At 37.4% G+C, this 22,580-nt stretch overlaps 1 protein-coding gene across 2 annotated transcripts in view; it reads left to right on the top strand.

Annotated features, from left to right (window-relative positions):
• CACUL1 (CDK2 associated cullin domain 1) overlaps positions 1-22,580 on the top strand; it is a 70,092-nt gene that overhangs the window by 33,737 nt on the left and 13,775 nt on the right. For both annotated transcript variants that reach the window (XM_086377647.1, XM_086377648.1), the window contains exons 4-6: positions 14,448-14,543; positions 16,472-16,574; positions 19,031-19,120. In XM_086377647.1, coding sequence (XP_086233773.1) covers positions 14,448-14,543; positions 16,472-16,574; positions 19,031-19,120 — 289 coding nt within the window. The remainder of the gene's footprint in view (positions 1-14,447; positions 14,544-16,471; positions 16,575-19,030; positions 19,121-22,580) is intronic.

The raw sequence follows: 22,580 nt of genomic DNA, 5'->3' as shown, positions 1-22,580 counted from the left end.
AGAGATGTCTGGGGCACATTGCACAGATGAAAGAGGCAGGACAAATAAGACAGTAAGTTGGAAGAGATGTAGGATGAGAGCATTTGAAGGTCATTTTGGCTTCAGGGGAATTGTTAGAAGTGGGAGTGGGAGGGAAGATGAGAATGGTTTTTGAATATTTAGCTCAGCTAACATTTAGTGTCCATATGCCAGGCATTGTGCTGGATGTAAAGGATACAGTGATGAGTAAGATGGGTTTATTCTTTGTACTGTTCAGGGAAAAAGTGTGATGGTCATTTTAATATACTGGAGTGTGGTGAATAGCATGATAGAGATTTGAAATGAGTCACAAGTCTTACTGATTTTCCTCCCTTGTAAATTGTCTCAGATTTATTCCCTGCCACGTCTCTAGTTTATTTAGGTCTTCATTCATACTTGCTCAAACAATAGAAAAAGATTGCTGGTTCATATCTTGACCTTGCACCCTCCCTCTATCCATTTTGTTTATTTTTTAGACTTAGCATGTCATTCATTTTCTTAACCTTTTGCTTCTTCGTTTGCCCAAAGAACAAACACCATCCTGCTTAAAAAGAATTTCAAGGCTCCTTGCACCTGAACTCAGCAAGATAGTGTAAGAGTATTTTGCTTTTAAAATTTAGATGGTGGTGGTGGTGGGGTCAGGGGTTGTCTTTTTATCTTTGTGTGTTTTCTTAATTCCTTTAGCCGCTGTTTCTTTCCTCCTTCCCTTTCTGCAGAGGGGGCATTCTCCTTGTCCCCTTGTTAGGGTTTGCCGCCCTAGCACTTTGTGTTGCTGCTAGAGTCCTTAGTTTAGCACTTGGCATATATTTAGTTACCAGCAGGAAGTCATCTTTGCAATACTGAGAGCTTCTTAAGGGCAAGGATCCTAACTTACTTTGTTTTCCTTGGCCTGTTGTGGTCTTGAACTAAGCACTCATTAGGTAGGGTTTTCTTGGTGGCTCAGTGGTAAAGAATCTGTCTGTCAATGCAGGAGATGTGGGTTCAGTCCCTGGTCTGGAAGATCCCCTGGAGAAGGAAATGGCAACCCACTCCAGTGTTCTTGCCTGGAAAATTCCATGGAGAGAAGAGCCTGGCGGGCTACAGTCTGTGGGGTCGCACAAGAGTCAGATACAATTTACTGACTAAATAAACAGCAACAACAATTCATTAGGTAAATATGCTGGTCTTGATTCTGTTAACCAAATGTTCCCAATCAAGAGTATACTTCTCAATCCTGTTGAAGTTAGACTTGGCTAAGTGCATTGGCTTGTGAATTGTAAGAGAAAGTGTGTTCAGTGAGGTGTGCACCCCCCAAAGATCTGAAGCCTTTAAGATCGGCAGTGCAATTTTCCATGTTTCCCTTCTCTGCCCAGTGCTCTAGATGGTAAAGCCTCCTGTAACCTGGATCCCTAAGTGAGTATAGCGTGGAGCTATACTCAAGATGGGCATGAAACAAGGGAGAAATAAAAGTATGCTGTATGTACTTTTTTCCTCTTTTAAACACAATAAAAAATTATTATATTTTTATTGAGATACAATTCACATACCCTGACATTCACCTTTTTGAAAGTTATAACTCAGTGGGTTTTCATGTGGACGCAAAGTTGTGCAACATCACCACTAATGTCAGGACATTTTATTCACCCCAGAAAGAAGCTGGCGCTTATTAGTAGCCAGTCCGGCATCTCCACTCCTCTCAGCCACTGGCAGTAACTAATCTACTTTCTGTCTCTGTGGATTTGCCTATTCTTTATAGAAATGGAATTAGTCAATATGAGGCCTTCGGTATCTGTCTTAAATACCTATGTAGCATGTTTTCAAGGTTTATTTATGATTATAGCATGATGCTTCATTCTTCTTTTTGGCTGGATAGCATTCCATTGTATGGTTATACCACAGTTTGTTTATCTAAGCTCTGTTCTGTTGAGTTACTGAGGTTTGGGGAGTTGTGTTTTGACTGATAAAATCAGCACTTGAATTGATGGTATCTAGAAGATTCTGTTTTCTGTTTTGCCCTGCTACCATTTGGATAACTGAACTGCATGGGTTTGACATCCTTTACTCTTAAAACTGCTAACAAATGGAACCTGATTGTCTTTGTGTTTAAAAATCAGAGCAAGAATTGCTTTGCCATTTGTGTTTTGTCCAGTGGATGGCAGCATAATTCAACTAGTTGTCATGAGTGTCGTCCTGTGAAATTTTGTGTATTTTTTGGAGGCTATAATTTCTATAGCTGTTGAACTACAAAGTGTATACATATATTCTACAACTATGCAGAAAGGTTAACAGATTTTTAGATAATAAGAACAATGTCTGTTACCCTTTCTGCATAGATTTCAAGTAAGGTAGCTGTTACTGCCAACTGGTAAGTAACTCTTCCCAAGAAGTCTTTCCGAATAAGTTATTTGGAGATCTATTTTTAAGTACAAATAAGAACTTAAAGTAGTTTTATACTTTATATATATATATATAACTTTGTTATAGCAAAGTTTTTCTTATCTCAGGGAATTTGCCAGTGAGACGCCTTAACCCTTGTTCAGTCTATAGGCTTGCGTTCAGACCATAGTTCTAATATGCTTACCACCATCCTTTGAAGGCAAGTCTGTGTTTTCTTTTCATTTGTCCTAATAGGACCACCAGGCCCCAAAGAGATCCAGTAAAAGCGCTTACTAAGTTGATAAAGATTAAAAAAAATGTGCTTGCCTTATAGCTGAGATTTCTAGAACCGTCTGTTACAGTTAAAAGAGTTAACTTGGAAAATGGATTTGTAATGAGCAGGAGAGTCAAATCACTTAAATAATAATTATTTGCAGTTGTTTATTATCAGAGTGTACAGAGTACCTTGATGAGTTACACTCTTTTTAAAGTAAACTTTTTGTTTTAAGACAGAGTTATGTACTTAAATTGGAAAAGATAAGGAAAAAGGTTTACTTCAAAAAATAAGCAAATATGGAGAAGTGATCAGATCATTTTTGTTCATCGTTCAAAGAGATGAGGGGTATAGGACATTGAAAAGTCATCCGAGTCCATCTGACTTCTTTGAATATTTTCACTATTATGTAATCCTTGAACCTTTTGTAACTGTTTTTTGTTGTTCCCTGGTAGCTCAGTTGGTAAAAAATCCAGCTGCAACACAGGAGACCGGGGTTTGATCCCTGGCTTTGGAAGATACCCTGGAGAAGGAAAGAGCAACCCACTCCAGTATTCTGGCCTGGGAAGTCCCATGGACAGAGTAGCCTGGTGGGCTACAGTCCATGGGGTCTCAAGAGTCAGACACGACTTATTGACTAAACCACCACCTGTCAGTTAAAAAACTGAGATTAGAACCTAGGTTTATCTCACTGTTGTGTGGGTAAGCTAAAGGAATCCAGGAATACAGAGGCTTGATTTTAATTCTGTTTAGTGTTCAGATCCAAATAGTATTTGAAAAATAAAGACAGTCTTTTTTTTTTTTTTAGAAATAAGTGAGAAAGAAATTTCCATATAATGGTAACAGTAGTAATAGTAGCAGTTGACTTTGAAAGTTAAGAGGCCTAAACAAGAAATGTCTTCCACTGTCTGTTTGACTCAGTTTATTTTTTACTGTTGTTTTTAATTAGAAAATCATCCTTACAATTTGTATTAGGAGCATCTAATATATACATTATAATTCTTAATAGCTCCTGAGACTCATTTACCTTGTACATATCTTACAATTTTTTGCATATTTTACTGTGGAAGCAATATCTGCACGTTGGAAATGGGAATGGATGAGAATGTAATACTAGACGGATGTATTGTGTCTGTCTGGAAAGAACTTCCGTTTGTATGTAGCGTCTGTCGGTCTCAGTGTAGCCTTGCTTCTGGAGCCTTGAGAAACCCGGCTGTCGGCAGCATGGAAGTGCTCTGCAAAGTCACGGATTAAGCTAGTTAGACCAAGTATGTTACATGCTCTTCTTTTTTGCTAAAGTTATTCATAGAGAGGCAGATTTAAAAGAGAAAAATGAATTTTTGATTCAGAAAATATTAAGACAGCATTCAGGGCCCTTTGTATGGCATCCAAAATGCTGAAGTCCTGCTTGGTAATATAAGGGATAAATGTTAAAAGATGAAGGAACTACTTGAAAATTTTTAGCATTTGTTTGACTTTAAAAACCCCATCTTTTTATGCGTGTTGCCAACCTTTTCTTCTAGATCATCACGTGTATTAATCATAGTTATTTTAAAGTGCGTAAGATAGTTTCAGCTTGTGTGCATGTCTGTGTCTGGGCCTACTGGCCATTTAACTCTTGACAGTGGGTGTGTTTTCTTGCTTTTTTGGGGTGTTTCTAATTGAATGCTGGACAGTGTGTATGGAAACAATAGTAGAGACTGGCATAAATGATTTTATGCTTATTACTAGTGGGCCTGCCCCTCTTCTGTTGGGCTCTTAGTGTGAGGAATTGAGTCAGTCATGTTAGTAGTTGAGTTGGATTTGAGTTTTATTGTTTCAGTAGATAAGGCCTCAGACTCTCAAACAGTGCACTGTGACTGTTCTTAGTGTGAATCAGGAGGGGTTGGACATTGCAGTTGTAAAACATGGTGACATCAGGTCTCTGAGCTCAGAAAATTGATTTTGTAGGTTGACCAGCTTTTTCTTATCAGGGCAGGACTGATGTTCTCTGGTGGCTTTTTGCATTCTAAGTGGAGTTAGAGCTTTACTGCTAGACTTTAATAACTTCATAATCACTGAATTCGATAATCAAGAAGCTCTTAAATTAAAAAAAACAATTCACCTATAGTCTTAATGCTAATGTTAAAATGTTAGTGTACCATATTTTTACTGATTTTGGTATAGTTTGCAGCTGCAGTGTCCCTGTGTCATGCAGTAAATGCCTTGTGTCAGTGAGTGCTTACTGTTCCACCCTCCCTTGGATCCCTTAGACTTCCTTCCCGTAGAGCACCTCTCTTTCCTTTGAAGTGGTCCAAGATAGAGTTTTCTAAGTGCTTAACCGCTGCTGGGCCAGCTGTCTAAAGAATCCCCTGAAGTTCTCATTAAAAATACACACTCCTGGAGAGTTTCTGAGTCTGGACTTTGGATTGGAGTGTGGCAAAGGAATCTGCATCATTAATAAACCTTTCAGGTGCTTAGGAGAGCGGTGGCCTGGGGAAATGTGTCGTGATTCCCAAACCTGGACTTTCTTCAAGCTAGGAGTGGTGTGTCTTTTGGTTTAAATGTAAGATTGTATTGTTGCTGAAGACACACAACACATTTGCACCACTGCAGTGCCAGTCTGGAGTAGGAGTACTGTGCATACCTGGGTAATACAAATAGCAGAGCTTGGTTTAAGTGTCTAGTGAAGAGGGACTGATGAAGTAGACACTGCTAGGGCCAGATAGTCATTATAATTACATTGTAGAAATGTATTTGATCTGGGAGGTGTTAATGAGTATATATAGCACAGTGATAATACTAGATTACAAAATTCATTCCATAAAAACACATACACACAGAAGAACAGAAGAAAATGTTGATGGTAGTTATCTACCATTCTTGGTAGTGGTTATTTTTCTATAATTGCATTTTTGATTTTTAAAAATTTCAATGAATATGTATTACTTCCAACAAACATTATGTGTTAGTGGCCTTGTTAGGTTTATTACATTCTTCCTTTCCTTCCTTTCTACCTCCCTATTTCATTATAACATATGAAAGCTATTTATTTGAAGACAACTATGTTGTTTATGAACATAAAAGGCAGGTACTCTTAAATTTTATTTGTGTGTATCTTTCATTTTGGTGGGATGGGAACAGGGTGTGGATAGAAGAGGAGGGATATAATTATTAAGTTCTGGAACTTGTATTTTACATTTGTAGTATCCAGTTTGGTTGCCACTAGTCACATGTAACTTACTAAATTCATTTCAAGTGCTTAGTAGTCACACGTGGCCAGTGGCTGCCATATTGGACATGACCGATACGGGACATTTCCATCATCAGGAGATTCTTTGGGGCAGTACTGACCTAGATTGTAGTATATTTGTCTGTTGGCGTCTAGTGCTAGTGTACCCGACTCTGTGTGACCCTTTGGACTGAGGCCTGCCAGGCTTCTCCGTCCATGGCATTCTCCAGGCAGGCACACTGGAGTGGATTGCCATTTTCTCCTCCATGGTATCTTCCCAACCCAGGGATTGAACCCAAGTCTGGTCGCCTGCATTGTAGGGCAGACTCTTTACCTGTTGATCCATAGGGGAAGCCCTCTATTGGCTAGTAAAATTATGAAACAAGTCATGCTGTTCTAAAAATTAATATACATCTAATTAGAGTAACTGACCAGACTTTCCTATCTAGCTTTCAAAATTAAGTTAACTGAGGAATATACTTAGTAAATATATGTGTTTATGTATATTGATATTTAGCAGCTTTGTTCTGTAAAACAAAGTGTCAAAATTATTTTGTTTTTTATGATGATATTTGATTATCTAATTCTACCTTTTTTTTAAACTTAATTTTTCTTAAGACTACTCTGCAGAATAGCATCTGTATGAAGTAATTCATTTCAACATTGTGTGGTGATAAAAGATAAACAATAAGCTATCAGTGGGGACTGTTTAAATGAATAGTACATTCAAACACCATATTTACAAGAATAGATTTCTTTAAACAGTGGTTTGAGGACCTCTGAGGGGCGCTGAAATCTTTTCAGGGGGTCTGTAAAATCACCAGTTTTTCTAATTATGCTAAGATCTCATCTTCCCTTTTCACTATGTTATTTGGTCTGGTAGTGCAGAAGCAATGGTGGGTAAAACTGCTGGAGTCTTAGCTTGAATCTTCATTTCTTGACACTCACAGCAGAAGACAAAAGCATTTCACTTAATGTCCAGGATGAAACAGTGATAAGTCTTAATATTACTAAACTGTGACTTTGAATATACTTAAAGGAATGTTCTTTGTGCAGAAATGGGAAGCTGTGTACACTAAAGTAGCAAAGATTGTTTTGAGAAATAGTACTTGTGGTACTTACATGAGTTTTGAGCTAAACCAGCTGTTTAGGTAGTGTTTTCCCCTTTAAAAGATTATTTGAAAAAATGACAAACTGTGGTTATTTAGTGAAAGTGAAGTAAAGTGTTTGGCCCTCAGTTATGTCCAACTCTTTGTGACTCCATGGACCCTAGCCCACCAGGCTTCTCTGTCCATGGAATTCTCCAGGCAATAATACTGCAGTGGGTAGCCATTCCCTTCTCCAGGGGATCTTCTTGCCCCAGGAACTGAACCCTGGTCTCCCACTTTGCAGGCAGATTCTTTACTGTCTGAGACACCAGGAACACCTCATGGTTATTTAGACTGCTGTTTAATAGACATTTTCTGAAAAAGGAAAGATGCATGTCATTTAAAGAAAAACAACTGATGCTATTTATTTGCCAATGGTAAAATTCGAGCGTTGAAGTGAAAATCAGAATTTTGGAAAACCTGTATCTGTCACGATGACTTTGATAATATCCCAATCCTTAAAAAGACTTTTCTGATGAGATAGGTGGTGATATTAATTTATTTGATGTTATGTAGTAATACCACTCTTCTTACTAATTTTTTTGGGGAAAATATAGTTATTTACGTATTAGTTTATAAAGTATTCAGCTGTATTTTAACATTAAAATTGTTAAAATGCAATTTTTATTATTATTATGAAAAGTTATGACCAACCTAGATAACATATTGAGAAGCAGAGACATTACTTTGCCAACAAAGGTCCGTCTAGTCAAGGCTGTGGTTTTTCCAGTGGTCATGTATGGATGTGAGAGTTGGACTGTGAAGAAAGCTGAGTGCTGAAGAATTGATGCTTTTGAACTGTGGCATTGGAGAAGACTCTTGAGAGTCCCTTGGACTGCAATACATCCAACCAGTCCATCCTAAAGGAAATCAGTCCTGGGTGTTCATTGGAAGGACTGATGCTAAAGCTGAAACTCCAATACTTTGGCCACCTCATGCGAAGAGTTGACTCATTGGAAAAGACCCTGATGCTGGGAGGGATTGGGGGCAGGAGAAGGGGACGAAAGAGGATGAGATGGCTGGATGGCATCACCGACTTGATGGACATGAGTTTGGGTAAACTCCAGGACTTGGTGATGGACAGGGATGTCTGGTGTGCTGCAGTTCATGGGGTCGCAGAGAGTTGGACACGACTGAGTGACTGAACTGCACTGAATAACCTACGTTATAAATACTTTTAGAATATTCAATTACTTTTTAAGAGTATAAAAGATTCCTGACATAATCCAAATGTTTGAGAACCACTAGAAGGAAACAGTCTCCAAGATACATTGTTAAGAAAAGTACAGATCCAGTATGATTGTAAGTTAGCATTTATGTGAAAAAGAATATAAGTGGGATTTTTAAAAATTTATTTTTAATTGGAAGATAAGTGCTTTACAGTGTTGTGTTGGTTTCTGTCTTACATCAGTATGAATCAGTCATAGGTACACACATGTCCCCTCCCTCTTGAACTTCCCTCCCACCCCTCTCACCCCTCTAGGTTGTCACAGAGCACCGGGTTGAGCTCCCTGTGTTATACACTAAGTTCCCACTGGCTAGAAATAGGGCTCTTATTTACTTGTATGTAAGTAAAATTCTTCTGGAAGGTTATAAAGGAATTAAGTGTTGGTTTGTTCAGTAAGGAAGGAATAAAAGGTGAATTCCCTTTAAAACTTTTGAACTTCCTTGAGTTTAAAACCAGTTGAATGCATTACTCATTTAAAAAAGAAGAAATTAAAATATTCCTACCAGCTATATTACAAATTTCAGGGAATATATAAGTCTGTTACGATAGTTGGAACAAGTTTGGAATAATGGTTATTTTTCTGGCGACTTGCTTTTTCTTATTTTATTAGTGAAGAAAATGAAGCTTGCTTATATTTTAGAGGTAAAAAATTTCACATACAGTCCAATTCAAATACACTTAATGGTGAAATTATATAAATCAAATAGGTAGCAGTTTCCCCAGTGGGGCCCAAAGTATACTGAACTTAAGTTTTAAGGAGAAAAAAATCTGATTAGTTTTTTTACTGGCAGGTATTTTCTAGGTTTCTCATAGAGACTGGATTTATTTTAGAAGACTATTACAATTTGTAGTCTGTTATTTAAGAGGTTTTGAAAAAAGTACTACATGAAATTTGGAAGTATAAAAGCTAAGTGACTGTTTTGACATTTGATTCAGTACAAAAAGTACTTTCTAACACTTATAACCTTTGAGGCTTTGGGAATTCTTTAAAAGAATAGCTAAGGAATTCAATTTTATTTATTCTGTCTGCTGTTAAGCATGACTTTTGATCAGTGTTCATACTTTTAACTTTTGGATAGATTAAATATCCTTTTATGAAAAGAGAAAATTATTTTAATGCAAAAACTCTTCAGATTTTCTTTTTTCATATAATACTTATACATTTTATTTCTTTGAATGCTGAAATATTTCCAGAGTTCTTTGATGCAGTTTGGAGAAAGATATTACATGTGATTCTGTTGATTAGTTATAGTGAAAAGTTTGCCCATAATGTGGAACCGTTTTCCCCAATTTCTTTAGTTGACAGAGAATGCCTTTAATAATGTTAATAAGTTTTTCTGAGGTATTAGACAGTTAATTCAGAAAGGGGTTTACTATTTGCATGTACATGTGTAATAATTGACATTTTTCAGAGCACTTACACATTATTTTCTTTGATTCTCAACACATCTTGGAAGTGGCACATTAGTATTTTTCTTGTTTTTTTTTTTTTTTTGTATGTATGGAAATCAAAATTCAAAAGGCTAAATAAGTAAATTGTCATATAACCTTGTTAAATGATAAAATAGCAATTTAGATTTAAACAAGGCTAGATTAGAGTTTTCTTTTTTTTTTTTTTTTTTTTTTAATTTTTTTATTCCTTTACGACCCAGAGGGATGGTATGGGGAGGGAGGAGGGAGGAGGGTTCAGGATGGGGAACACATGAGAAATAAAGATTAGAGTTTTCTAGAGGAAGAAATGGCAACCTGCTCCCGTATTCTTGCCTGGAATATTCCATTGACAGAGGAGCCTGGTGGGCTACAGTCCGTTGGGTCACAAAGTCTAACATGACCAAGTGAGCGCATAGCACAGATTAGTTTTAAACAAGTTTAGATATAAGCAAGACTGTTCTAAATGCAAAAATAACCACACCAAAAACATTTATCTTTACCTATGATGTTCAGGTTCTGTGGTCTGCAACTGGAGATGTAAAGACAAGACACAGATCTTGCCCTCTAGGGTCTGAAAGTTTAGTGACAGAGACCACCCAGTGGAGAAGGAAGTAAGTGTGGTGGTGCCCAGTTGAAGGGCCATATATCTCAGTTAGTTTTGAGGAAGTGACACAGATCCTGAAGAATGAGTAGGAGGAGTTAGCCATGGTGAGTCTTAGGGCGTGGTGGAAGAGGTAGAACGTGTAGGCAGTTAGGCCTAAGCAGCACATGGATGTTGTTGGGGAGCTGTTAGTAGCTGCATGGTAGGATGTGAAAGCAGGTTGTGAAAGGATAGAGGTAAGATAGTGCTTTAAATTGGAATTTTGAATTTTTTTCTCTAAGTTTCGAAGTGCTAAAAATTGATTGTATTAGGTTGGTGCAAGCATAATTGCAGTTTTGGACTGTGAATCTTAAATCATTGTCAGTTCAGTTCAGTCACTCAGTCTTTGTGACCCCATGGGCTGCAGCTCGTCAGGCTTCCTGCCCACCACCAACTCTTGGAGCTTGCTCAAACTCATGTCCATTGAGTCGGTGATGCCATCCCACCATCTGACCCTCTGTCGTCCCCTTCTCCTCCTGCCCTCAGTCTTTCCCATCATCAGGGTCTTTTCCAGTGAGTCAGCTCTTCGCATCAGATGGCCAGAGTATTGGAACTTTAGCTTCAGCATCAGTCCTTCCAATGAATATTCAGGTTGATTTCCTTTAGGATGGATTGGTTGGATCTCCTTGCTGTCCAAGGGACTCTCAAGGGTCTTCTCCAACACCACAGTTCAAAAGCATCAATTCTTCGGCACTCAGCTTTCTTTGTGGTCCAACTCTCACATCCATACGTGACTACTGGAAAAACCATAGCCTTGACTGCATGCACCTCTGTCGCAAAGTCATGTCTCTGTTTTCTAATATGCTGTCTAGGTTGGTCATAGCTTTTTTTCCAAGGAGCAAGTGTCTTTAATTTCATGGGTGCAGTCACCATCTGCAGTGATTTTGGAGCCCAAGAAATATAGCTAGGCTCAGACACATCTTTATTCATCAAAATAGGAACCATTACAATCAACACACTTTTGCTAATGAGAAGTAAATTTGTTTATTCCTGTAATATAAAAACCCATGCCTTGGTATTCAGTGAACTCTGGAAAAGCATTTTCTGTGTCCTACTGGTTGTGGAAGCGTTTTCCCTGTTGTCAAGATGTTTGTCAAGAGTTGTCAAGATGTTTGAGGAAGTGGTAGTTGGTTGATGAGAGGTCAAGTGAATACGGAGGAGGAGACAAAGTTTCCTAGCCCAGTTCGTTCAACTTCTGAAGCGTGGGTTGTGTGAAGGGCGTTGTGGTGGTGAAGAGTTGGGCTCTTTTGACCAGTGCTGGCTATAGGTGTTGTAGTTTTCGATGCATCTCATCGATTTGCTGAGCATGCTTCTCAGATGTAATGGTTTTGCTGGGATTCAGAAAGCTGTAGTGGATCAGACCAACAGCAGAGCACCAAACAGTGACCGTGACCTTTTTTTGGTGCAGGTTTGGCTTTGGGAAGTGCTTTGAAGCTTCTCTTCAGTCCAGCCACTGAGCTGGTTGTTGCCTATTGTATAGAACCCACTTTTCATCGCATATCACAATCAGACTGAGAAATGGTTTGTTGTTGCATAGAAGAGAAGATGACACTTCAAAATGACAATTTTTTTGGTTTCAGTCAGCTTATGAGGCACCCACTTATTTAGCTTTTTTACCTTTCCAATTTACTTCAAATGCTGAATGACCGGAGAATAGTCAACGATGAGTTCTTTGGGAACTTCTTGTGTAGTTATAAGAGGATCAGCTTTGATGATGTTCTCAGTTGGTCATTGCCAACTTCCCATGGCTGGCCACTAACTCTTCATCTTCAAGGCTCTCATCTCCTTTGCAAAACTTCCTGAACCACCGCTGCACTGTACGTTCTTTAGCAGTTCCTAGACCAAATGCGTTTGTTGTTGATGTTGAGAGTTGTCTCTGCTACTTTACAACCCAGTTTGAACTCTAATAAGAAAATCACTTGAGTTTGCTTTTCATCTAACATCATTTCCTAGTCTGAAATAAATATGAAATACACACCAAGTAGTAAGTCATTAGCCAAAAAAATCGAGATATGCACATTAAAATGATGTATAACATAACCACATTTATTTAAGAATGTATTCCAGTATGAAACGGCAAAGTTCAACAATGCTAAACCACAGTTACTTTTGTACCTACCTAATAAATAGATGCAGGACTAAGTTTGAACAGTGTTTGAGTCTTAATTCTTGGGCTTATTAGCAGTAGAACTACAGTCAAATGATTGTTTCTGAGCCTCAGTTACGTCAGAAGTTAAATAGAAAAATGTTGGATGTATTGCAGTAGACTAAGAAAAATAAATGTTAAAACAGTGTGCACCAAACCTCTATGTAAGAACTCAGTAATGGGAGATGACTTAGAAGTAAGTACGGCTCAGATGGTAAAGCGTCTGCCTGCATTGCAGGAGACCCGGGTTCGATCCCTGGGTCAGGAAGATCCCCTGGAGAAGGAAATGGCAACCCACTCCACTACTCTTGGCTGAAAAATTCCATGGATGGAGGAGCCTCGTGGGCTACAGTCCATGGGGCCGCAGAGTCAGATACGACCGAGCGACTTCACTTTCTTTCTTTCTAAGCAGAACTAAAAAAAAGAGTTAAATTTTATTTTAAAATATTATTGGACTGTTTGGAAATTTTCTAAAGCAGCTTAGCTGAAATGGTTTTATAATCTCAGTATTTAATATTTAGGAGTCTTTCAGTGTGGTGTTTCTCTGTAGCCTTGTTTGAAAGCCAGACTTTCTGTGTATGATAATGGTTATCAGCTTATCAGATGGGTACGAGTCAGCCCTTTTGTGGAATCAGCTTTGTGTGATGTTGTGTGCCATGCCTGTTATCCCAGCTCCTTGCCCAAGACTCAATTCAGAACTGGAAGACCCAGATATGTCATCTCCTAACACACTCATTTTTGGCAAATCCTTGCCCATTTGTGTGTTTCTTCAGTGTTAAAATGGTACCTAATTAATTTCGCTTCGGAGAACAAAGTGAAATAGAACCTGGGTACACTTGTGTAAAACACAGTCTATTTGGTCTGCCATGACACAGTACTGGAGACTGAGTGGTTTAAGCAGTGGAGACTTACTTCTCACCATTTTGGAGACTGGGAAGTCCAAGGTTAAGGTGCCAGCTGATTTGATTTCTGGTGAGAGCTCTTTTCCTGGCTTGTAGGCAGCCATCCTCTTGCAGTGCGCTCCTGTGGACTTTCCTCTGAGTATGCTTAGCGGGAGGGAAGGGAGAGGAAGGGTAAGAGAATGAACCCCTTGGTGCCTTTTCTTATAAGGACACTAATTCTTTAGGAGCAGGGCTCTTGTGGCCTCGTTTAGCCTCTGCTTGCAGCTTCACTGGCTAGGACTTGCGTGTGGGTTCACACATAGCTTGCAGGCATGCAGGCAGGCACACTCGACAACACGCACTGAAATTGGAAGTGTTCTCTTTTGATGGGTTTACAACATGATATTTGATAACAGTTAAGTGCCAGTCGTGTATTATTTTTATTTTAACTGCTCTCCAGAGCTGCAGATGTATATGGACCCTCTGAGTCCTGCTTTCTGCTTGATGAGGTTTATAGTTGGTTAGCTACGCGAGTGGTTTACAACCGAGTTAGTATAGAACTCAGAATATTACTGTGTCAAAGATAATTACAAAATACCAACAGCCTTTCTTATAGTATATTAAATATACAGTATATAGTACATAAGTGTATAATATACTATAAGTATACTATAAGTATACTATAAGTATACTATAAGTATATAAGTATACTATAAGTATATAGTATACCATTTCCTTGAATCCCCCCTCCTCTTTTCCAAGCCCAGATATAGTTTGGTTCCCATAGTAAATGTCTATAGTTTAGTGGTAATTTAAAAAATTGTATCATTTATCTTAATTATGAATTTACATTTTTATTTATTAACAGAGCAAGCCTTTTAAGGTGGTACAGTTACACAAATTTTAAAGACAACTAAATCAAACCTTAGTTTTATATAACAGATACTGGAATAGAGATAAAACTTTTAACTAAACTTCAGGATATAAGCCTCCTCTTTTCCTAATTGTGAATCTCAATATGAATTTTGATTGAGTTCTGTTTGCATTTTAGATTGTGCTGGAAGATCTTTATACCTGGTTTCCCAAAATGATCCCATGTATGTTGTTTTTCACAGGCCAGCCCTCCAGACCTCTATATTGAAAGATTTAATATAGCTCTTGGACAATATATGGGAGCATTGCAGAGCATTGTGCCTCTTTTCATATATATGGTAAGTTGGAGCTATTTTCCCTCTCCACATACCTTGGTTTATTGGCCTAAGTGCAAACAGATGCAGAAAATTAAGTATAGTCTATTTTTCTTTTACTATTATGTTAGAAATGCAAATTAATCTCTTTCAGCAATATTTGATAGTGTTGACATAGAAAACTTATTTAGCCTTGTGTACACTGTTTTAAAATTTCATAAGTACCATTGCTGAAATAGACAATTAGGCATTACTTAATCTCAGTCACTCAATTAGCATTTATTTTATTTCTACCATATAAAAAATACTGTGCTTAGAAAATAAAGATAAAGAAATAAAGGTAAGAAAATAAAATCTTTCCTATATACGAAGATTTGTTATCTTCAGAAAGTATAGTTAAGACATGTATCTAAAAACATGATGTATAATAAATGCCAAGGAGGTAACTCCATAAAAAGTGGAACAATAAAATTTTCTTTCATTCTAATGATCTCTTTCATTTGGAGGATTATACCATGGGTATAATTTGTAGTCTCTTGATTTTGCTGACGTGTTCTCCACTCCCACCCCACCCCACCCCACGTTTTAAATATATAAAGTTATAGGATCTTAATGTTTGTGTTCGTACTGAATGGAAGAGCCTTTAGAAACCATTGTCCCACTTTCTCGTTAATATTAGGTTGAGTTGTTAGATTGATTCTACATTCTATTGCTTAGAGGTCGCTATGTGTGTGATACCAAACTTCAAAATGATTTGTTGTCCATAAGATATGCTTTACTGGGGAGAAAAAAACCAGGTCATTGGGAGAAATCTGTGTTGTCAGTGGGAGACTACTGTTTAAATAATGGATGAAGGATGTTTACAGTGAAAACTATACAGTCAAAAATAATGATATGTCCCTATGTTATTTTTGAGAGAAATCTTTTCAAGCTACCACATTAGGCGAAAAAGCAAGATGTAAAGCAGTGTGTTGTATTTCTTCATTAGCAAGTGTTTTCTTCTTTATTTTAGGGGAAATAAAACATATCAGAGAGGAAAGAAAACATGTTAAAAATTGAGTGAATCAGTGAGCAACTTGTTAATATTCCTCTTTGTATATTCCACTCCTGTACATGGAGTTAGCATTTTTAAACACGAATGAGTTTAGTCTTTTTGACTTTCCAGTCATTCTAATTAGGATGCTTTTGGCTGTAAGAAACAGAAAACTTGATTCAAAGTGATGTAGATAAATAAAGAAAAGTATTATCTCTTGCTATAAAATTCTAGAAATGAAGTCGTTTCCAGGGTTGGTTAAATCTGTAGTTGCAGCAGTGTTACCAAAGGCTTAGCTTGTTTTTGTCTCTTTGCTTTACATATCTGTTTCATCTTGTTTTCCACATGGTTGTAAGATGACTGTAAGGTACTCTTCACTCAAGCCTCAGTTTCCCTTGGTCTGCTTGGGTTACCTTGGGTCACTTGTCTGCCTTTGAACCAAAGACTACCCATCCGGAAGGAATGCTGTAAACTGAATGATTCGGACTAATCATTAAAGTGGAATGTAGGGGAGTCAACCGGTGCATGCCCACTGCCTGCTTTAAGCCTGGATCTTTAAATAGCATACCTATCACTCGTGTTTCCTGGTGTTGCCTTTGGATGATGATGTAGTCATATAAAAGGGCGTATTAAGTGCTGGTCATACAGTATGGCCCATTACATCCCTGTCTAGTTAATGTTGAGTATCTTCCATGTTCTTTTATATGATTTATAGCATTTTATCTTTATGTGCTTTAAACTCCCATGTTAGGAAGACTGTAATAGTGGCAGAGCTTTTGTTTTCTGATGTTGGTTTTTTATGTTTTAATTGATGCTTTTATGAATTGTTTCCTAAAATTATTTTTTAGTGCCTGTGTTCATTAGACTAATTATTTCCCTCTAATTGATGCCCTGAAAAATAACTTGTTTTCCATTTCAGAATAAGTTTTACATCGAAACCAAGCTTAACAGAGACTTAAAAGATGACCTTATAAAGCTGTTTACCGAACATGTTGCAGAAAAGCACATTTACAGCCTAATGCGTAAGTGTTCCATCTTGGAGGGATGACATGACACTAGCAGGTTTTCCTTTTTGACTCAGAGAGCGTTGGCATCTGAACCCCAATGTTGACATCTTGCGAATCATATCTCAAGAAGTGTTAAAGCCTCATTCTATAGCGGGACACTGAGGAATTGAAATGTGACTTGAAGGTCACCCAGTGAGCTGGGAGAAGCCAGGCTCTGAACAGTGCCTGCATAGCTGGAGTGATACTTGCCTCTTTTGTTTTCCTCTGACATTGGGGGAAATATTATTAATGTTAAGGAGTTCATTTGCCTGTAATTTTGTTACCGATAATTCTAGAAGGATAATGTTAGTATTTTGAAATAGCACAGTATCCTCTCAGTTTCCTTATTTTTATTAAAAAAGTTAAAGCTTATGAGAATTGAACATACATTTGTCCCTTCTCTCATGTATGGCTCCCTCAAATTCCCATTTTGTTTTACTTAAAAGGGGAGTTCAACTAGAAAATTTTACTTTTTAATTAAAGACTTTCTATAAACAATTTTAAGTGGAGAGGATTTTATTGAAATGTTATATCTTTTTGTAACTGAATGTGATTATTTTCAATTAATTCATCCTAAATTTGTATTCATTTTATGTTTAATCTGTGAATTTATCATTTCCTTATGTAGCTATCAAGTTTGACATAGGTGGTTATAGTTATGTAGAGGTTATTTGCAAATGTATGTATTTGATGACATAATGACTATATGATTGAACCTGTAGAGTTAGTTGGGAATAAGACGATAGCTCAGTTGGTAAAGAATGCACCTGCAATGCAGGAGCTGCTGCTGCTAAGTCACTTTAGTCGTGTCCGACTCTGTGTGACCCCATAGACGGCAGCACACCAGGCTCTCGCATCCCTGGGATTCTCCAGGCAAAAACACTGGAGTGGGTTGCCACTTCCTTCTCCAATGCATGAAAGTGAAAGGTGAAAGTGAAGTTGCTCAGTCGTGTCCGACTCTTTGCGACCCCGTGGACTGCAGCCTACAATGCAGGAGACCCTGGTTCAATTCCTGGGTTGGGAAGATACCTTGGAGAAAGGCTAGGCTACCCACTCCTATTCTTGGGCTTTCCTTGTGACTCAGCTGGTAAAGAATCTGCCTGCAATGCGGGAGACCTGGGTTTGATCCCTGGATTGGAAGGTCCCTTGGAGAAGGGAAAAGCTACCCACTGCAGTGTTCTGGCCTGGAGAATTCCTTGGACTGTATAGTCCATGGGGTCGCAAAGAATCAGACATGACTAAGCAACTTTCACTTTCAAGACTTACTGAAAGCCAAATGATTGGTCCAAAAGTAGGAAGATGAATTAACAGAGACAGAGTCTGGGTTTGGGGTCATGTTGAAATTAGTAGAGTAGAAGAGACTCCAAGAAACTAAAATTTAGAATTTCAGTTTTTAAACATTCCTTTTTAAGATGTGATTTTTCTGCAATGCCTAGCATTTGTTAGCCTTTAAATTTATATATGCCATTCAAAATTATAACTATCTACTGATGATAAAATCAGAAGGAAAAACTTGAACCAGTGACCCTGTGGCCTTTAGTACATGAATTCAAATGTAACACACATTGCATGTTTGAAACTACAGAAATGTTGAACAAGTGAGATGGCATTTCCATTTTTAAAAAGGTGTGAATAGAAAAAACAATAATTTGACAAGCCTGGCTTAGACTAAAATTACCCCAAGTTTCATGAGTATTTGTTAGTTAATATATGGTGATTTGGGGGAAAGGGAAATGATTGAAGGAGTTAGAGATGAGGGAGTTAGAGAACTTTCATTCCCCAAATGTAAGTGTTTTAAATCATGAACTTAATGTGAAGTATTTAAAGCTCACTCAATTAAGTACCTGGAGAAGGCAATGGCAACCCACTCCAGTATTCTTGCCTGGAAAACGCCATGGACGGAGGAGCCTGGTAGGTTGCAGTCCATGGGGTCACTAAGAGTCAGACACGACTGAGCGACTTCACTTTCACTTTTCACTTTCATGCATTGGAGAAGGAAATGGCAACTCACTCCAGTATTCTTGCCTGGAGAATCCCAGGGACAGAGGAACCTAGTGGGCTGCTGTCTATGGGGTCGCACAGAGTCGGACACGACTGAAGCGACTTAGCAGCAGCAGCAGCACTTAAGTACCGTGAGTACTGTTGCTTTAATAAAGCTTTGCTTATTTTCAGAACCTCCATCAATCGAATCATTTCCATCAGTGTTTCAACAGACAAGCACATATTTACTTGGTAGATGGAACTCGACTGTGGTGGATTAATTTTTAAAAAGAAGAAATTTAGTGTATAAATACTTGTTTTACCCTCTTAAGCTGTTCTTTTCTTATCCTTGTTTATCCTTCAGTCTTTGGGCGAAATGGTGATAGAAAACGAAACCTTGACAATCAATAAGAGTTGCATCATTTTTGTAACCCGTTTTCTCTTTATTTCAGCTTTACTTTTAGAAGCCCAGTCAACACCATTTCAGGTCACACCTTCAACTATGGCAAATATTGTGAAAGGCCTGTATACTCTCAGACCAGGTAAACATTCACCATTTGTTTAGGGGTTAGATTTGTTTGTTTATGGCAATTCCAGCCTGATTCGTGAGAGGATAGTGTTTCTCCATGTTTTCTGAGGCTTAATGGTATTTGGGTTTGTTACAGAAGAAAGTTGAGTAGATACTCATTATTGTGAAATGTAAACTCAGGATCTCACTTGGAAATCTTTCTATACTAGTGAAAAGCAGATAGTTTAGGGAATACAAGAAATAGTTTGTAGGAGACACTTTAGATACAGTTGAATCTTGTGTCTGGCATGAATCTCTTTTTTTGTTAGGTTCTCCTTTACTTCTACCTCATACTGCAAATATGCCCAGGCATACATATTCACAGCTCCATCTTGTAAGGCCTGTTATATATCTTGCAAGGAATCTAGAAGTTCTGATAAAATTATACAAGGGTATTTTGAGGAGGGAGATAGAATAGCAGAACCAAAAATCAAAGATCACTGTGTTCAAGGCATGGTTTGTAAGTTATCTTAATATATGTCTTATAATAAAAACACTGAATTTAAAGGATTCTCCAGATGCTTTTATACATAGATTTCTGTTTATAACCCAGCACCTCAAATTTATCCCAGTGGTCTAGCCAATTAAAAAATGTCCATAGGACAGAGATTGCCGAAATTCAGGGTAGAAAATTGTTTTCTGACTGCTTGTGGTTTTCAGAGTCTCCTCTCATATTTTCTTGGGAGTGTACTTTCTCTCTGCTACTTAAGAAAGAAAGAGAAAAGAAAAATACTTGCCAGTCTAGAAACTTAAAGGATGCCTTTTGGACAGTAATTATCTTTTTGTGAAATTCTGTCACTTGAGGATTGAATGAAATAAAACAGGATCTAAGGAACTTAGCACAGTACCTGATAATGTAATAAGCATGCTAATATTAGCTGTTGTTACTGTTTTCATTTGGGTCCAGTGGTTATTTTAATGGACTGATATCTGAATATTTTACTTACTTAATTTAAAAGATATAGCAAAATTTAGCTTACCAAATTGGAAACCAAGTAAAAACTGTGATACTAGGGTTAGACTGTGATCTACCAGAAGCACCTTCTTTCTCAGGCTACTTTAAACAATTAATGATATCTAGAATATTCAAATGTAATGTGACTTAGATTGGAATAAGTTCTTGCTCTAATCTTCATAATTTTTAGACATATTCCTACAGAATAATTATTTATATAAAATTAAAAGTATTGCCTGTGTCCAATAAACTGATGAATTTCTAGTTTCTTAGAATTTTAAATTTCGTTTTGCTAAGTGTGGTGAAAGTAACTCATGAATTTTTCTTTTAGTGCTAGATTATGAATGATTTTTTTCTTTTATTTTGGAAGACATCCAAGTACAGTATGACAGATTTCTAAATTCTGCCTCCATAGTTGAGCAGCTTTATCAGCTCTGGCTTTTATCGTTAGTAACAAAATTATAGAATAAAACTAGTCACTAATGGTAGAAAAACTTGTAGATCCATGTTTATCCAAATGCTATTTTTATCCAGGTTTGAGCTCTTGTAATAGGATCGTAATACTTCTGAGGAGAATTCTGTGTTTGAGACTTGTCCTTTTGGAAAGGTGAATTTTATCACAGACGAACCTTTTGCTCTCCTAACTATTTTCTGAGATACTCTTAAACTTATTTTGACATTTATTCGTCTTGCCAGTATCCATTGTCTTCCTAGTTTGTTAAAGCAGTTTTATTCACCTGACAGATTAAGGTTAAAATATTTTAAAAATTGAATTTTAAATGTAAAGGTTCCTTTCATTACAGTAGTGCTGATTTTTATATAATGGATGCATCTGAATCACCCAAAAAGGTTTGTTAAACTGTAGATTCCTGGGCCCTAGTCTTTGGAGATTCTGATGACATCTGCTATTTAAAAGTGTTTCCATCTAGTCTTTAGAAGCTCACTAGGAATAGTTCCCATGATCCCATCTTGCTCTTCTTCATTTAATACAAACACTTTTCATTGTTTCTTTATCTTCATTTTAATGATTGCCTGGAGTATGTAAGACTGGTTTGACTCCTTGCCTTCTCTGACATATGGGTTAGTGGTTCCCCAGGGCACTGACCTGAGACTCTTTAAAGCCATTTGAACTGAGCTAGAAAATGGGACACTGTTGAGAACATTTTGATACAAAGGGTGATTGGATCACCTTGAGAGTGTTTGTGGTGCTTGGTTTTTTTGTTGTTTGTTTTTCACCATCTCTAGTTTAACTCTTCTCTTATTAGGCTTTTTTTTTTTTTTAACTTGCCAGTGATCCAGCATTGCATAGCATTAAATGTGTTTTGCTTTGTTTTTCTGATTTAGAGTTGTTTACTTAGATTACAGTTTTTAAAGTGAGCATGCTGGATTAAATAGAGCATTGAAATTTTATGGGTTTTGATATATACAGCCAGAACACACACACACATGCACACGCGTGCGCACGCTAAGTCATTTCAGTTATGTTCTGCTCTGTGCGACCCTATGAACTGTAGCTCACCAGGCTCTTCTGTCCATGGGATTCTCCAGGCAAGGATACTTGGAGTGGGTTACCATGCTCTCCTCCAGGGGACCTTCCTGACCCAGGGATTGAACACATGTCTCTTAGGTCCCCTCATTGGCAGTTGGGTTCTTTACCACTAGTGCCGCCTGGGAAGCCTATATATATATCCAAAAGGAAAAATTTGAAAGGACTAGATTAATCCAAGAGGACACAGAAGTGGCAGTATTTATATTTCGTGTTCACTGAGTAAGGGGAAGAGTATCTGATTTGAGAAAATGCTTTACAGTAAAGATACTAATTTATCTTTCTCATGTCTAATGCAGATATTTTCCTTAGACTTCTTTTTGTCTGTTTATTTTGATGAATGAATTTTTTTCTATAGATTATTCTCTTGATCTTTCATCTTTTCCTTAATAGTTTGATTACCAGTTAGTTCTCTTTCTTTCACCATTATATATGTTTAATTTGCTGTAATTTAATGTGAGTCAAAGTTGGTTTATATTTTAAAAGTACTTACCCGTCATCTCTCCCACCTCCCTCCCCATTTTTATGGTACTTTAAAAATATGTCTGCTTATTACTTCATGTACTGTTATTCTTAGGCCAGTGTATTTTTTAAATTAATGTTCCACAGGGCTAAGTATTTCCACCAAATCTTTTCCTTCCAAGTCCCTCCTGCTCAGAATTCTTTGCTTATTTCCCTCGTGTTTTCTTCCACATTTAGAATTTTTGAGATGGTTCATTCAAAAATTCTCTAGGGATTTTTTTGTTAAATTTGGTTAAATCAGTAAAATGTATAATATCCTCTTTCGGTAAATTCCATTTAGAAAAGAAACTTAACCTCTTTATCAGAAGGGGCTGCACTAATTTTTTTCCCCATTTTAAGTTTGGTTTAATTTATAATCTTGTTGTTTGGGAAGAAAGTTCTTCCTTTTCTACTTAAATTGTATGATTTCCT

Source organism: Bos grunniens, chromosome 26 (assembly GCF_055505025.1).
Source record: "Bos grunniens cultivar Pamir isolate PY7600 chromosome 26, Bosgru_T2T1.0, whole genome shotgun sequence".
NCBI classification, from domain to species: Eukaryota; Metazoa; Chordata; class Mammalia; order Artiodactyla; family Bovidae; genus Bos; species Bos grunniens.
The sequence above is the reverse complement of the archived record's forward strand: the minus strand, read 5'-3'. Positions and strand labels throughout refer to the sequence as shown.